General features: G+C 39.7%; 1 protein-coding gene across 1 annotated transcript; it reads left to right on the forward strand.

The window, feature by feature from the left end:
* Window positions 1–11,560: 11,560 nt before the first annotated feature.
* Window positions 11,561–13,089, forward strand: LOC149230409 (uncharacterized). Its single transcript, XM_089381308.1, has 2 exons — window positions 11,561–12,042; window positions 12,129–13,089. The coding sequence occupies exons 1-2, from the start codon at window positions 11,561–11,563 to the stop codon at window positions 13,087–13,089; spliced, it is 1,443 nt and encodes a 480-aa protein (XP_089237434.1).
* Window positions 13,090–18,284: the final 5,195 nt, after the last annotated feature.

An 18,284-nucleotide genomic window follows, 5' to 3' on the forward strand; every position in this document is an offset into this window, starting at 1 on the left:
GAATAAGAAAGATGACTCAAAATTTCACTTCCTGATCATTCTTTCATGTCTTGCGAACTCTGAACAAAGAAGCTGATGTGATGGCTAACAAAGGATGTCTTCTAGCTCAAGGAATGTTGGCAAAGAACGATGAAGAAGCTGAAAGACACCCAATTCCTTAACAGAAAGAGTGGGAAACTACTTGATGGTTTAACATCGCGAGGAGTCGACAGGTAATCGGTTTATCGCATGGGCCATCAGTGTTGGGTGTTTTAGCAGGGCGTAGAATTGAATTCAAACGGAGGATGGTTTTAATGGACGCGGGGAGTGGTAAGCGGTTTTATCGCACCGCTTTTGGCTGCTAGGCAGTATTTCTCAATCAGACGCGATGTACCTGAGGGACTGACGCGTGGCAGGTCAAAACCGCCCATATCGCGCGCTTCTGAGGTGTTAAAGGTCGGACAGCGAGGGACGCGAAAAGCGTCGAATCTGGGCAGGGGAAGATCTGACGGTTATCGCACGTTGAAAATGGTGGGGTGTTAATGACGCAGGGAGTGGTAAGTGGTTTACATCGCACCGCTTCTGGCTGCTAGGCAGTATTTCTTAAACGGACATGATGTACCTTAGGGTTTGATGCGTGGCAGGACAAAACCGCCCATATCACGCGCTCTTGAGGTGTTAAGGGTTGGTCTGCGAGGGATGCAAAAAGCATCGGATTTGGGCAGGTGAAGATCCGACGGTTATCGCACTATGAATCTAGAGGGGTCTTAACCTTGACGTTGGGTCGAGTACGAAAGAGTAGCTTGATATAATGGAGGTGGGGACATGATATATATTAATATAGTTTAATATATGTGGGTTTGTATTATTTGGGTAGGGATTAAAATATATGCGGGAATTATTTTAAGTCAGGTAAGTTTCAAAGCAACAAAGAAAAGCAGAAATGTAAGACAGGATATTTAGAAGCCAAGAGAAAAGCAAGGAACACTCAGCCATTCCAAAAGATTCAAAAGCAACAAATAATCTCTCATACAAAGCCATAATACGAGGATACTAAAAAGCCAAAAATATCTCAATTGACTATAATCGAGGTTGTTTGGCCATGCCCAACCTCTTCTTATAAATAAAACTCAATTGTTTCTGTTAAAATATATATATATATATATATATATATAAAGTTTTTTAAAAATATATTTTGACATTTTTGTTTTTATTTTAAAATCTAATCAATCAATTAAATTAATATCCACTCACTTTGGAATTAATATGAAAAAAATCATGTACTTTGTTTTTCTCTTATGTCCACTCAGTTTGGAAGTAATATGAAAAAGAAAGCTAAATTAAATTTTGGTATTTTGTCTAGTCTCATGTATAGATAATATGTTACAGCCTTTCTCATGTATAATATGTTACAACCTTTCTCAAAATTCATTGAACCTAAAGCATTGTGGAACTTAAGCTAATTTCAATTATAATGTTGAATTCAATGGTGAATTTAATGGCCAAGCATTGATTTATAAATTTCACTAACACATTTAGATTCTCTTTTTCCTTGTTAGATTTTTGAATAAAGAAACACACATTTATTGATATATTTTTGAACAATATGATATTTCAACATGTTTTCAAGAATTCTCTGTCTAATTTGAACATTAATGTGAATTTGAATACAAAGGCTAGAATCATTTCACAATGATTTATCTTTCTAAAAAACAAGGAGAATGCTTTTGGTATATAGTTGTATATATGTAAAGATTCACGAGACTATAATACTATCAGTGTATATAGATATGATTTTTATTTTTATTTATTTATGATTAAATATGTTGTTGCTTTTTAATTTATGTATTTACTTATTTTATTGTTTGTATTGATTGATTAGGTGGAGATATGAATCAATTATCAATCATTGATGTATTTGGTATCCCACAAAGTTCCAATCAACCATCTAATTATCAAAATGAAGTTGATGCTCATCTACTTGAAGATGATGAACCAGATAGTGTGGAGCATGTTGAAAGGGAACAACCATCAAAGAAATGCAAAAGAATGTTCAAATCCAAATGGAAGACAAGGTTTCCATGGGCTTATGTTGTAAAATATTGTAACGACAATGAAAGGATAAAATGTTATTGGTGTGTTAAATTTAAGAGAGACACTCCATTTGCTAAAGAGGGAAGTACCACTCTTCAAGTTAGTGGTCTGATTTTCCATGCAGAATCAGAAGCTCATAAATTTTCTTTACAACTTTTGGAGGGAGAAAGCAAATAGAGTAATCTTCCAATCACTAAACACATAGAACTAATGGTAGATGTTGAGAAGGAGAGAATTATATCAGTGATTGAAAACATGTATTTTGTTGTTATACATGATTTATCTTTAGAAATGTATCAGTCAATATGTGACTTGAACATGTATAAATGCACTCCAAACATGCCTTTATCAGATGAATATTTTGCATACACAAATATGACATCAGGAAAATAATTTCTTCAAGCTGCTAAAGAGGTGTATTGGAAAAAAATAAAAGATGAGATATTACATAGCCCATTTTACTCAATTCTAGTTGATGAAAGCATTAATCGAACTATGGAACACCATTTGATTGTTTATATTACATATTTGACAAATGGAGGAAGAGGTCGATGTGTAACAAAGTTTATGTTTTCTTCATATAAAGGATGGAACAACTTAGTGCATGTATGATGCTCTGAAAACTCTTTTAGTAGAGATGGATCTATCTTTGAAGAAGTTAGTTGGTTTTGGCTCAAATGGTGCATCTGCCATGAGGGGTATTCATGAAGGTTTATCTTCTAAGCTTCATCGATATGCTCTTCATTTATTAGATATCAATTGCATAGCTCATAAAGAAGCATTAGTTGCAAATGATGCTTCATCTCATTTTCCAGAGTTGCAATATATTGACAAATTTGCAAACAAAGTTTATTCATGGCTTGGGAAATCGACAAAAAGACATGGAGAATTGAAAGAGCTAATGGAATCATTTCAAATCACTAAGCTAGAGGTCTTAAAAATTCATCAAATTAGATGGATTTTTTTAGGCCAGGAGGTAACTCCTCAAATGAAGTTGTATTATTCATTTAGGTTGTTCATTATTATATACAAGAGGGAGTGACTATTCAGTTTCATCTCCCGATGACTCTCAATTTCCTCTATTATTTATTTTCACTAATTACAGTTGTTCACCCAATCCCTATGATTAGGTTTCAACATCCCCCCCCTTAATTTGAAGGGATGTTGGTGAGTCCAAGCATCGTTATGAATCTTTCAAGCTTTTCTCTTCCAAGCGCTTTGGTGAAGATGTATGCAATCTGCTCATTAGTGGAACAATGGCGAAAATGGATTGTTTTGGCCTCAACATGATGTCAAATAAAATGATATTTTGTATTGATGTTCTTCTTTCGATCATGGAACTTTGGGTTCTTATCCAACTTTATTGCCAAGGTATTGTCAATCATGAGTGGAGTTGATTGTACTTGTTTTACCTGCAAATATTCCATAATTTTCCTGAGCCACACAATTTCTTTTGTTGCCTCAACTGCTGCCACATATTCTGCCTTTGTTGTGGAATCTGCTGGAACTGATTGTTTGCGTGATCTCCAGGAGACAGCTCCTGATCCAAGACTCATTGCATAACCCAAAGTAGATACCCCAGTTTCTTTGTCTCCATAGAAGTCTGAATTAGAGTATCCAATCAAGCTGAAGTCGCCCACCTGTGTATACTTGAGTCCAAAGTCTTGAGTTCCCTTCAAGTACTTTAGAACTCTTTTGCATCAAACCAATATCCCTCACAAGGCTTTTGCATAAACCTGGAGAGGATTCCAACAACGAACGAAATGTCTGGTTTGGTAGTAGTCAAGTAGTTGAGACTTCCTACAAGTTGTCTATACTTTGTTGCATTCTCAAATTCTTTTCCTTCAATAGATGTGAGCTTTAAGTTTTGTTCCATTGGAGTAGTCAAAGGATTGCATCTAGTCATGCCAAACCTATTCAACAGATCTCCAATGTACTTCTTTTGAGAAAGGAATATGGACTTCAGATGTTAAGTTACTTCAATACCAAGATACTAATGAACATAGCCCAAATCAATCATTTCAAAACATTTCCTCAATTCCTTCTTTATGGATGCAATGTAGCTCTCATTGTTCCCTGTCATCAAAAGATCATCTACATATACCACAAGATATACAATTGTTTTTCCAACCTTCTTGACAAACAAAGTTGCACCATCAAGATCATAACGTTTGAAATTGAGTTTCAGAAGATTCTTAATTAGTTTTTCATACCAGGCTCGTGGTGCTTGTTTGAGGCCATACAAGGATTTCACAAGTTTGCATACTTTATGTTCATGTCTTTTCACAAAAAATCCTTCAGGCTGGAACATAAAAACATTCTCTTTTAGATCTCCATTCAAGAATGCAATTTTTACATCCATTTGATGGACTTTCCAACCATTCTGAGCTGTTAGGGCAAAGAGTATCCAAATGGTAGCCCATTTTGTTGTGGGGGCAAAAGTATCCTCATAATCGATCCCTTCCTTCTATGTAAAACCTTTTGCCACAAGCTTGGCTTTGTGCTTGTCAAGTGAGCCATCATCTTTATACTTATTCTTGTAGACCCACTTCCAGCCGATTGGTTTGGTTCCCAATGGAGGATCAACCAGCTTCCAAGTGCCACTCTTTATCAAGGCATCATACTCATTTTGCATTGTTTCTTTCCATTCATAATGAGAAGTAGCTTCTTTGAAGGAAGTTGGTTCAAAATATGTAGACAAATTCAATTCACAATCATAAGAAACGTCCATATCAACAGGTGAATCAAAGTCATCTACATCACCTCCATTTTGTCAGGTTGAATTTCTAGTTCCTGTCTTTATAACCTCATTAGGATGAACACTTTAAAGTGTCTTTGTCATCCACTTTGGGGGACCTTTCTGAGATGGTCCACGCTGCTCCGTTGATTGAGTTGGGACTGAATCAAGATTGAGTCTCCCAATTCTGTCAATCACATCACTCAAATTATCATCTGTTGTTGGAGTTTCATGCAGGAGAGAGAGTGCTTCAGAAGAAGATTCCACAGGTTGATCTAGTATAGGAATCTCCCCTTCAAGATGTGGAATCTGATTATCAAATTCTTGAAATGATTTTGCATTTGCAAATCTATCCAAGCGATCAAGTTGTCGCTCAACAACATTTTCAGTTTTGGATGATTCAATAAAGATTACATCTCTAGATACAACAAAATTTTTATTGACTTCATCATAGAGACAATATGCTTTGGAGGTGTTTAAATACCCCAGGAAGATACACTCACGATTTCTTGCACCAATTTTGGATGCGGGCGGTGAAGTGTCCAACAAGTGGAGGCTGTCATAGTTTAAGTGTCCAAATCTAGCATGCCATAATAAACTTGATGGAAATGTACCTTCTTCATAATGAGAATTGTATGAGAAATTTTGTGCACGAGCAAAGGTACCCTGCAACTTGAGAAGCCTTTCTTCTTCTATCCCCGTCATGACAAGTGAGTGGCCTGATGCTTTTCTCACCTCAAGCTTGTAATCAAACATATGAATGGAGTGTCCTTGCTGGCGAATGTGGACCAAGGACAACAAGTTTCTCCTCAGTTGTGGGAGATATAAAACATGATGCAGAAGAAACTCTGGAAGACCAAGCAATTTAAGTTTGATTGTGCCGAGCCCTGATGGCTTGAGTTTTCATTTGTCTGCAAAGTATACTGCTCCATCAACATTGTTAGTAAGTTCTTCAAACAAATCTCTTCTAAAAGTCATGTGGCAAGTTGCTCCTGAGTCAAGCAACCAATCATTTTTCCAAGAAGCAAATGAAGCGTTAAATAAGTCTTCATTTACTCCAATATCACAGTGTGCCACAACACAGTGAGCGGATTCAGGTGCTTTACCTTTCTCTTTTTCATTAGTTTTACCTTTGGGTTGCTTTCTTTCCTGCTCAATTCTGTCCCAAGGCAACTTGCATGTGGATGCATCGTGTGATCCATCTCTTTTGCAACGTATGCAGTGCAAATCTGACTTTTCTCCTTGAGAGTGTCTGCCCCCCCTACCTCTGAAATTTCTTCCTCTTCCTCTTTGACCACCTCTTCCTCTGGAAGAATCTTGAGCAAGATTCTTCTCTCTATGTGCAAGACACACAACCTCTTCAGAATACTGAGGAGCTATCTTCTTCCCAAAATCTCTCTTTCAGGAAATTTTTTCACAAGGGAGTCAAAGGTAATATCTTTGAGGTTTCCATTTTCTTGCAATGACTCAAGATAATTTGAGTAAGTGTGATAAAATTCCTTGAAAAAATCTATGAGAGGAATGTCCAATTCAACATTAGTGACTTTGATATCATGCATAATAGATTTTACTTCTGATGCAAGAGCAAGAGGATCATCATTTTGTAATTCAAGGGTGAACAATTTAATCACGAGTTGAACAACTTCAAGTGTAGAGTGTGAGTCATAGAGTTCCTTTAGTTTTTGTAAAGCTTTGAAAACATTTGAAAATGGCGAAATATGGTGAATCACCTCTTCATTTACTGATGCTACAATGAGAGCATAAGCCTTGCTTTTCTTATTTTCCCAAATGGTGAATTCCTTGTCTGAGGTAGGTTGTTCCGGTTCTTTGTCTCCGTCTCCAACAGACACTCCTTTCCACAGCTCATTAAAAATGAGAGTGTGTTTGATTTTCTGAGACCACTTAGGATAATTTTCCTTCCCATTGAGGACCACTCCCACAATAGATATTAATGAGTGCATTTTAAAAAACTGTGAACTGTAAAAAAAATATACTTCTGCTGCCAATGTATAAAATTGTACTTCTGGTGGAGAAAAATACAGTTCTGATGCCAAAAAAAATAAAAAAAATATTGCACTCTGATATATAGGATAGAGCTTTAGAGAACCACGGAACCTCGAGCTAGAAAACTCCTGCAACGTACCAAATCAACGAAAAGCATCCAATCTAAATGCAAAGAGAGGAGTATTACCATAGGCGTATGAGAGCATATAGATAGGCGTGATGGAGGGCAACAATGCATAGGAGAACTGCCGCACTGTGTGAACGTTGCTGGGGAAAGTAAATCTGAACCTAACTAACATTCGCCTTCAGATATCAGAGGCATTTCAGGCCCGCAAGCCAAATCAAAGAGACTATAGCCCAAAATACCCTTTGATATACCATATTTAAAATGCACTTTCCCAAACCAACTTTTGGGAAGTCTGGTAAAATGAATTCTCAGAGTTAGAATCTGTGGATTATAGATTCGAAACCACTCAAAACTCTTAGCATGGTGAAATCATAATCCGATTCCATGCACTAATAAGCTACAAGACTTCAACCAAAATCCTGCAACAACTCGTCACCAAAGAAAACGCCTTTTGAGAGCCAACAGTGTAAGCGGAGGTGAGAGCTGTTGGCTGCGTATATGTGTGGAGAGCCAACGGTGCGTATTGGGAGGTATGAGCAACCGAGGTCTGCAACGGAGGTTTGGCAACGGAGAGCAGCGTGGCAAGGTATTTGAGAGCAGCGTGGAAAGGTATTGGAGAGTACCTTCTTCAGAATCCCTCGACTATTCTTTTGTCCACCTAAGGAACAATAAGCCCAATGCGATTACGCTCCTCCGAGATGAAAGGCATGGAATAGACCACACCAATGCAATATTCAGATTACATTTACTGGGATTTGGACACGGGCGGTGAGAACATTAAAGCAGAACCGACCGTTGCCACCAAGGAAAAACGCCGCAGAGCATGAAAGTGATGGTATTGATGCACTGATATTGTAAAAAAAAATGGAATTCAATACTCGGTTTCCACACGACCAGCAGGAATAGGAAACACATATGACAGTGCACTATTCAGGCCTCTGGAGCATGACAAAGGTGTCAGTTCTACAAAATAGGCAGAACATAGGCCAGGAGGGAGTTACAAGGGAAAACTGTAATGCCAAAGATAGAGCTGGCTCTGATACCATGTCAGGCCAAGAGGTAACTCCTGAAATGAAATTGTATTATTCATTTAGGTTGTTCATTATTATATACAAGAGGGATTGATTGTTCAGTTTCATCTCCCAATGACTCTCCATTTCCTCTATTATTTATTTTCACTAATTACAGTTGTTCACCCAATCCCTATGATTAGATGTCAACAACTTTATAAAACAAAAGCCATGGAAAGACTTGTTAAACTCGTGCTTGCTTTGTTAAAAGATTGAGAGTTAGGGGAGAAAAAAATGTATGAGTTGGCAACAATATTTCAAGTGCAATTTTTCATCCATCTACTTGCAGATGTTTTCATTGAATTAAATAAGTTGAATCAGAAGTTTCAAGAGGATCATGTTGATATTACATCTATTGGCACTACTCTAGATGTTTCTATCAGCATGTTTCACAAACAATTTTTAGGAAGCAGTTTTGGGGCAGGTGCAATCCACATATCCTCTTTTCTAATTAAAGCACAAGGGGGGACCCTTGAATTTGTGGATAACACAGGTATGGTACATTTACATCCATTGAGGTTTGAAATTTTTCCAAAGATGCAAACATCAGGGACAATAGATGATTGTATTCTTTTGGGAAAATGTTTTGTTATGAAGGTGATTGAATCTCTAGATAGGAGGTTCACAGATTTACCTATATTTAATGTTGCTAAGTTTTTCAGTCCTCGACATTATTATGAAGAGTTGAATGATAGATACTCTCAAACTAAAATATGGTTGAAGTGTTTATGTGAAAAATTTAGTGTTGGGGAATCACCTATTGTGGATATTGCTAGATGTTTGGGTGAAATGGATGAATTTATTTGTACTATTTATAAATCATACCCCAAAAAACATATGTTTGGAGCATGGGATATATGTGGAGATGAACTTGAATGGTATGAAGGCTTTCCATATTTGATGCAATTATGGCAAGCAATTCTTGTTATTCCAGCAAGCACAACAATGTGTGAAAGAGGCTTCTCAAAATTAAACAAGATTAAAAGCAATGATAGATCAAGACTTTCATTGGAGACGCTAGATATGTTGATGTTCCTCTCTCTTAGTGCACCTCATGCTCTAAATGAGGTAGATTGGAATGATATTTATGATGTATGGAAATAAATGAAAAGTAGAATGTCTCTGCCCTTAGGAAAATAGATTAAAATTTTCAATGATGTAAGTCCAAATATTTTTTAGGATCATCTAATGAATGAAAGAAACATTTGCTTAGTTGTTTTTTAAATAAAATTTGAGAAATTCCTTTCCTTATTTACTAGTTTTATTGAAATTTTAGAGTATTTTGATGTAACCACAATCTAATTTTTTCAAGATGTAGAGGTTTATAAGGGCACTACTTTATTTATGCATTTTTTTAATGAAGGGTTTATTTACTTTACACTTGTCAATTAAAGTACATTTTTTTTGTTAACCTTTCATCCTTGATGGGTTAAATCAATATATACCCTTCGAAATGAAATTAATACCAAACTTTCAAATTTGGTCATTGTTGCTAGCCAATTTGAAAGAAATCTTAAACACATTAAATATTTGGCTAAGGATTGAGTGATTTATGTTCGTAGTTAGGAGGAGGAGGAATTATTGATTGTTGAATATAATATTGAGTCTTTTATTGATCTAGGTCTCAATGGGTTCCGATCACAAGAGTCTCGTGAGGTATATCACATCCTTGTGTCTAAGAGGAAGGAGATCCTGGGGAAGAAGTAAGATACTTGGCCTCTCAAAAGTAGGGCAATATGGTTAGATAGTAGTGACAAGAACATCGAATTATTTCATGCCTATGCTAAAGGTAAAAAAACCCAAAAACACAATGGGAGGCATCGATTATATTATTTTAATTTTTTAAACCAATTAAAAATATTGAATGAAAACTTGATCAGAAGATTTGGGAGTTAGCGGACTGGAGCTAGTCGTCGCTCTGCCACTAATCCTCTGCGATTGAGGCTGTTGCCTCGGCCTTGTGGCCGCTTCAGAGGGTCTCCTGCGCGGCATTGATTCTGCGCAGCACCCCCATTCTGCGCGACGCTCCCATCCTGCGTGGCGCTCCCATTCTGCGCGGCGCTTCGGTCCTCTAATCTAGCTTTACAGAGGTACCTTTTTTGGGTTGGCTTGAAGGATTATGTACAATGGGTGTTGTGTGCGCTCGCTTTGATCGAGCTAAGGCATCGCTTCAATGGAGCCATCGCCGCCTCCCCTCTCTGATGTTGAGGCTTTTCTTAAACTGTTGGATTCTCTCCCAAAGAAGAAAGCGACCAAGGTTGTGAAGTTTGTGAAGCGTTTGGATGACATCCCTGAGATTGAGCTCCCTCCTGAGGGTCCGATACAGGTCGCCCTTTCTTTGGCAGAGCGTGCTTTGGTTGGACAGTTCACTGGACTCTGGCCCTCCCCCAAAACCACGGAGAGTTGGGTAGCAAGGAATTGGGCACCGCTGATTAAAAGCAAAGTCACTTCGTATTTTCTAGGGAAGGGATTCTTTCTATTTGAATTCTCTGAAAAGGATGATAAGGATCTGATATTCCGCAACGGTCCCTATTTCATGGGCCCCCAGGGGCTGTATCTCAATAAGTGGATGCCCGATTTTGACCCAGCAGTTGACGTCCCCACAGCCGTCCCTGTGTGGGTTAGGTTGCCCAACCTGCCAGTGCATTGTTGGAATTGGGAGTCTCTTAAGCACATCGGAAACACCTTGGGCAAATTCATTGATCGAGCAAACAGTAAAGACCAATATGACTGTGCTAGAATCTGTGTTGAAGTTGATCTTGAGGTCGGTTTGCCCGAGGCAATAAAGATTAGGGTTGGAAGTTGGACGCATGTTCAAAAGCTGGACTATGAGCAGCTTCTGTTCAAGTGCAGGAAATGCCATGTCTATGGCCATTTTGCTAGAGGATGTCCAAAGAATAGTGAAGTGGAGAAAGGCAAGGAGGAAGGATGGACTCAGGTCAAAAGGACCAAAACCGCTCACAAAGCCCCTAGAATTGGTAATATAAATGGCAAAGTCCCCCAGGCAGGCTCTGGGATTCAAACACCTCTCATGGAAGAACAAGGAAACAAATATACTCTGTTAAGCTCAGCAATAGAAGATACCCAAGAAATAGAGATGCAGAAAGAAGGATCGCCCCACAAAGAGCCCCCCTCGGGACCAAAGCAAGTCGAAAGTAATGCAGACAGATCGAAAGAGATACCCACAGAAGAGGCTGAGGAAGTGCAAGGTTCAGAGGACTCAGAAGAAGAAGGTGAAATAGGGGATTCGCAAACCTTGGCTAGAAGATCATTGAGAGGCCGAAAATCTGCCCGTGAAAAAAGAGAACAGGAGACTTATAAAGACAAACTCCAAGGAAGCCAACCAACCCTCGAGAAACTCTTGGCAAAAACTCCGAAGACGACCAAAAATTAGTCCCAAAGCTCTAAAGGAGCTCTCCATTCAAAAAGCAAGTGATGAAGATTGTCTCCTGGAATTGTAGGGGTATGGGGAGCAGAATAAAAGAAGAAGCCATCAAAAGCCTGATAAGATCCGAATCTCCTGATATACTCCTCATCCAGGAGACTAAAATGGAGGACAAGGCCTTCCTCCATATTGGCAAAAAATTGTGGAAGAGAAGTGAAGGGCAAGCTGTTTCAGCTCGTGGTGCCTCAGGAGGCCTGGGCACCCTTTGGAACGCAAACAAGTTCTTAAAGATCAAAGAGGTCGCCAACACCCATTGGCTGCTCTCTAAGTTGCAACATGTTGATTCAGATGAGACCCTTTGTCTCTTCAACATGTATGCTCTAGTCTGCGAAGGAGAGAAAAAGATCTGCTGGGATTCCATTAGAAGTTTGGCAGATTCTGAAGATTTAGCGAATATCATCATTGCAGGGGACCTAAATCTCACCTTATCTTTGGCTGAAAAGCGTGGAGGAAGCATTGTAAGGGATCCGGCGCGAGAGTGGGTTGAGGACCTGCTTCAGGATTGGGACATGATCGACATTAAACCATCGTCGGGCAAATACACTAGGTCCAATAAAAGACTCGGTCCAGGACACATCGCTGCAAGGTTAGATAGATTTCTTGTTCAAAGTACTTTTCTTCTTGGTTTAAGTCTAGAATGCGTATTCTCCCTTGTAGTGTCTCTGATCACAGACCCATCAAACTTGATCTTTTGGCCCATATGGATCAAGGTCCTATCCCTTTTAAATTCAGTCCCCTTTGGGTTATGGAACAGTCCTTTATGCAATTAGTAAAAGATACTTGGAAGCAACCAGTGAACGGCTCTACCTTCTTTGTTTGGGAGGAAAAACTCAAGAGAGTGAAAGTTGCAATGAAAACTTGGGTAAAATCCCTTCCTAACCTAGTAGTGGAAAGGAAAAAGATCCAAGAATGTCTCGAGATTCATCATCTGAAAACGGAAAATGAAGAGATCACAAAAGAAACTCTAGACAAGGAGGCTGAACTTCAGCAAAAATTTCTCAAGGCAAGCTTGGTCGAGGAAGAGTATTGGAGGATTAAATCTCGTAGGCTTTGGCTTAAGGCTGGAGATAGGAACTCATCCTTCTTTCACAAGCAAGCCCAAGCCCGGAAAAGTTTCAATTCCATCTCAGAAATCAAGGAAGAGAACATCAACCACAGAGATATACAAAGTATAAAAAACGTTGCTTTCCTTCACTTCAAAAATTTGTACAGCGAAAAAGAGGGTCTGGGGCACACATCAACTTTAGTGAATGAGGTGCCCTCTCTGATTACTACCAGAAAGAATCAGTTTTTGGAAGCAGAAGTCACTAATAATGAAATAAAAACCGCCCTCTTTGCAATGGAGCCAGATAAGGCCCCGGGCCCAGATGGCTTTACTGCCAGATTCTTGCAGAATTGTTGGCAGATTGTGGAAAAAGATTTATGCAGAATGGTCCGGAAATCTCAAGCTTGTCAGAAAATTGGGGGAAGCACCAATTCGGCTTTCCTGGCCCTTATTCCTAAGGAAAAAGGTGCCAATTCCTTCACCAGATTTCGTCCTATCTCCCTTTGCAATATAGGCTACAAGCTGATAACAAAAGTGATCGCAAACAGACTGAAAATCATCCTACCAGACATTATTCCTGAGAATTAGGGAGGTTTTATTCAGGGAAGACAGATTGTGGACAACTTTATCCTGGTCCAAGAGGCGATTCACTCAAGCTTGACCCGGAAAGAGAAAGGAATGGTTATCAAGTTAGATCTTGAAAGCGCTTTTGATAGGGTGAGACATAGATTTCCGTTGGATTTCCTGCACAAATTTGGTTTTGGCCTTAAATTTATCAACTGGATCAAGGCTTGTATTAGTGAGCCCTGGATTGCCCCTTGGTGAATGGGAGGGCTACTGATTTCTTCAAAGCCTCTAGAGGGCTGAGGCAAGGGTGTCCTCTCTCCCCCTTGCTCTTTGTCCTCCAAGCTTCTGTTCTCAGCTTCCTTCTGAATAAAAAGCAGACTGATCAAGAAATAATGGGATTGAACATCACAAGAGGTGTCAAAAACATAAACCATGCGCTATTTGCTGATGACTCTCTCTTGTTGGGTGCAGCCTCCTTGCCCACGGCTAAAAAATTTAAAGATGTGGTGGATGCCTATTGTGAAGACTCTGGAAGCAGCCTCAATAAAGGCAAATGTCACATCTACTGCTGGAACTCTACTGCCAGATCGCTCCAAGCTATCTCCAGCTGTTTCGGCTTCGCAACCTCCTCTTCATGGTCATCTTTCAAGTATTTGGGGCTTCCTGTTTTCCAAAAAAGGGCTCTCAGCAGAGACTGGCTGCCTCTGTTGGAAAAATTTAAGTCCAAAATCCACTCCTGGGGCTTCAATTGGCTCAATCTGGCTGGCAAGACAGTGCTTATAAAAGTTGTCTTGAACAACCTTCCCATTTACCAGTCTGCAGTTATGATGGCTCCTATTGGCATCATGAGGAAAATGGAGGATTATATAAGGAATTTCTTTTGGAAAGGCGGCAAAGCAAATGAGAAGAAAATTCCTCTATTAAACTGGGACATAATCTCCTTGCCCATAATGGAAGGTGGCCTGAACTTCAAGAACATTAGTAAGCAAAATATCGCTTTGGGTGCAAAACTGTTATGGAGGATAATTGCCCCAAATCCGAGTTGGGCTCAGCTAGCGTTGTGGAAAAAATATTTCCATGGACAGAGAACACGTTGTCTGGACAATCCCAATACAATCTCCGGAACGATGATCCACAAACTGTGCGCAAAAGCTTCCTCCTTAATCAATCTCCATGCGCACTGGATCCCTATAAATGGCAAGCACATTAAAATCTGGGATGATCGTATCATGGGTTGTGATCCCCTAGCTAATGATCGCTCCCTGGTTCTGTTGAAAGACTGGATGGACAGAGCCGGATTTAAAACTCTGTGGGACATATCACATTGGGAGAATGGCGATTGGCAGAGTTGGGTAAAGCTAGAGGTGCCTAAGAACCTTTCCAAAGATTACACTATCTTTCTATCCCTCTTAAAAGGCAAAGCTCCAATGAACAACAGAAAATCAGACACTCGGGGATGGGGTCCGACCCCTGGGCGCTACTCAGTCTCGCAGGGTTATAGGCAGATCTCCCTGCATCCTCATGTTCCTCCTGATCCGAAGCCCTGGCAGGGGATCTGGTCTCAGACAACGATCCCTAAAATCGACTCATTCTGCTGGCTTCTTTGTCATCAGAGAATTTTGACTGACGATAGGCTTCAGAAAAGAGGCTATATGGGGCCCTCTCGTTGCTCGCTATGTGGGGAAGACGAAGAAAACGCCTCCCATCTGATGCTCTTCTATAATTTTACTGCTGAAATTTGGAAAGAGGCCTTAAGCCCATGGAGCATTGACTTCGCCCTCCCTAATCGCTGCTCTGATCTGTTTTCAAACTGGAAGCTAATGTACCCGGGTGGCACTCCTCAGAATGCTCATATCAAAGAAGCCTGGCTCGCCCTTCCCAAATTAATCTGCTGGCATATATGGCTGGAAAGAAATCAAAGGATATTCAGAGACAAGAAGAGCGATCCCAAGATTACCTGGGTAAAAATTAAAAGCCATCTAAAAGACTGTTTGGGAGATCAGCTAGACGGGGCAGATCTTAGTGAACAAGACGCTGAATGGGGCGCTTCTCTTGATCTCCACTTCACTGATATAGCCAGGCATCCCTCTCCTCTAAAACACTGGCAAATACGCCTTAAGGATGCAGAATTCTTTGAGTTTTGCATCAAGAAGGCAAGAAATGCTCTCTTTTTTGATGGGGCAGCAAAAGGCAATCCTGGGATTTCCGGAGCAGGTGGAGTAGTCAAAAATGCAGAGGGCAGAACTGAACTGAAGCTCTGGCTCTTCTCCAGGGTCTCAAGCAGCTCATTTTTCTGGGTATCAAAGAGGCAATTGTTTTTGGGGATTCCCAGTCTATTATAAAGACCATTGTGGACAATTCTTCTCCTTCAGATTTAAGGTTATCAAGATTGGTGAGCAGAATTAGATCCCTGATAAATTCCTTTCAGAGTCTGGAATTTCTTCATGTTAAGAGAGACAACAACAAAGAAGCTGATGTTGAAGCCAATAAAGCGGTTCTCCTCCCTCTCGGAGTTCTTCTAAGAGACGGAGACGAAGGCTGGGATCCCATCCCTTAACTGTCTGATTAAAATGTTTTACTGTCTTTTATTGGAGCAGTTTGTTTGTATCTGCAAATTAGGAAAGATAGAGAAGATCACTCGTAATATAGTTTGCAAAATTCGCAGGCTCACTAGTGGGGAAGCCAATTGGTTCCTGGCCGAGGAGAAATCTGAGATCTGCCTATCTCTTTGTAACCTGAATTGAGGCATTTCTGCCAAGAATCAATATATCAAACTAACCGTTTCTGTCAGAACAAACAAAAAAAAAAAAAAACAAACAAACAAACAATATTTGGGGGATGTCAAATGAGGTGGGTCGTGAGGTCTCAAATTTTGATGGCCTTGTTGAAATGGGTGTCACACATTTCAGAAATGTTTTCCAAGATCCTTAGGAGCTAAATATTGTTGTTATCATTCAAGTGGCCCAAATGATCCCTCGCTCTGTGGATGTTGATGAGAATCGAGAGTTGATGGGGGGAGTCTCTAAAGGGGAACTAAAAGCGATCCTATCTAGTTTCCAAAAAGACGAGTTCGGGCCAAGATGGTTGGGCTGCGGAATTTTTCTCTGCTTTTTTAGAATTCTCCATTGAGCCAACTCAGGCTGCACCGTAAGGAAGTAACACAGAGAATCCTGATCACGAGTTTATTGGTCTAGATTTACTTCGAGTTGTAAATGAATCTCGTCGTGATGGTCGGTTACTCGCTTTCAACTTGACTTTCATTTCCCTCATACCAAAGGTTGACAATCCTACCTCTTTTGAGCATTTTCGCCCTCTATACTTGTGCCAATGTGTTTATAAGGTTATATCTAAGGTGATTTACCATAGAAGCAAGCCTATTTTTTCCAAGATTATCTCACAAAACAATTTTTGTTTTTTTGTGGGCACCAAATCCATGAGCCTATTGGGGTGGCTCAGGAGGGTTTCCATAGTATAAAGTTGTTAAAGTTGAAGGGTGTTGTTTTCAAAATTGACCTCTCTAAGACATGTGATTGGGTTAACTAGTCTTTTATTCGCCTTCTTCTTACTCATGTGGGTTTTGATATTCAATTCATTAATTGGATCATGGGTTGTTTGACATATGCCTCTTTTGTTGTCTTAATTGATGGTTCTGCCTCAAATTTTTTTCATGCTCAGTGTGGTCTTCGTCAGGGTTTCCCTTTGTCACCACTTTTCTTTCTGCTTGTTATTGAAGATCTAAGCCTTGTGATCAAGGATGTTGTTAGAAGAAGGGATTTTTTTGGGTGTGGTTATTTCCCAATTGATTTCAATAACAAACTTATTATTTGTTGATGACATACTTATTTTATGCAATGGATCGGTTTGAGACTTGGGAAAATTCGCTGAGATCCTAGGTATGTTTGGTTCTGTAATGGGTATGGTGATCAATGACATGAATTCCTCCATTATTGTTCATAATTTGGAGGTGCAAGAGATTGGTCATATTCACTCTCTTTTCCCTTTTTGGGTTTGGACTCGTGTTTTAAATATTTGAGTTTCAAATTAAAATGAAATTGTTATCTCAACGCTGACTCGCAGTGATTATTGGTCAAGCAAGAGAAAAGGCTCACATGTTGGTGCTTTAGGTGGTTATCTCGGGCAAGGAGTTTGGTTTTGATAAAATCTATTTTGAAAGCAATTCTGGTCTAGTGGATGTGGTTGGCTTGGATCCCCAAGGGCGTTCTGGAGAAAGTTCAGAGGATTTGCTTTAAATTTGTTTGGGAATGTTCAAAGGTCCTAGTCACATGCATGCCCATGTCATGGGAGCGACTGAGGCTCTAGGTCAGTAAAATGTCAAGTTACGTCACGGGTTGGTCACTTGGAAGGGTTGGTTGGGTCCTAAAGGTTTTGTAACGTGTAGAAGATCAGATAGGTTATTTTTTGTCAGTTCCACTTCCTTAACTATACATGGGGAGTTGAATTAGATCATAGTAGTCTCTAGTCACATGTTTACTCCAGTGGACCGGTTAACTTGTGTAAATGCGGGAAGAGGTTGTTACATCTATGTTATCTGCACTGCCAATATACTTATGTTTTGGTCTCTTATCTCTTGTCAGAATTCAAAAACAAATCAATATAATTCTCAGGGAGTTTCTATGGCAAGGGGGGGAAAGGAAACGACAAGAAGTTTCATTTAGTCAACTGGAACACAACACGACTTCCCAAAGAAGTAGGAGGTCTGGAGATAAGGGATCTTGTGCTAATGAATATATTTTTCGGACAAAAGTTGGTTTGGAAACTAATTACAAACTCCAAAGAATGGTGGAAAAGGCGTTCTTAAAAAAGTATTTCACAAATATTGATTATTAAGAGTTGAGAATGTGCAGTGGACCAGCAATGGCTAAAACATATGGAGGTTGTGCAAAGTTGCTACACCTCTAATCAGTGGAAGGAGAAATACCTCCCAAGTTATTTGAAGGCCCACTCTAATGAATTTCAACCTCTCATCAACTAGATGCAAGATAACGAGATTGTGCAATTGAGGGATATTTCCAAATGGGACGAATCAAGACATTGGAAAATTTGGGAATGTTGTGGTCTTTCTCAAAATATCCAACACAAATGAGACTCCTTGATCCTGCTTTTGAAAGATTTATCCCCCATTGGCATCAGGTTTAAGGACAACATAACTTGGAAGCCAAGCAAATCAAGGCATTATTCCGTGAAAGAAGGGTCCT

The sequence above is a fragment of the Pinus tabuliformis genome, chromosome J, assembly GCF_031772625.1.
Source record: "Pinus tabuliformis cultivar Carrire ecotype Pingquan chromosome J, CPIR1, whole genome shotgun sequence".
Lineage (NCBI taxonomy): Eukaryota > Viridiplantae > Streptophyta > Pinopsida > Pinales > Pinaceae > Pinus > Pinus tabuliformis.

Bases quoted from the DNA above. Each gene is read 5' to 3' on its own strand.
- LOC149230409 (XM_089381308.1), top strand. From the start codon at position 11,561: ATGGAGGACAAGGCCTTCCTCCATATTGGCAAAAAATTGTGGAAGAGA. The intron at 12,043-12,128 runs GTTAGATAGATT...CTCTGATCACAG, and splicing joins CCAGGACACATCGCTGCAAG to ACCCATCAAACTTGATCTTT.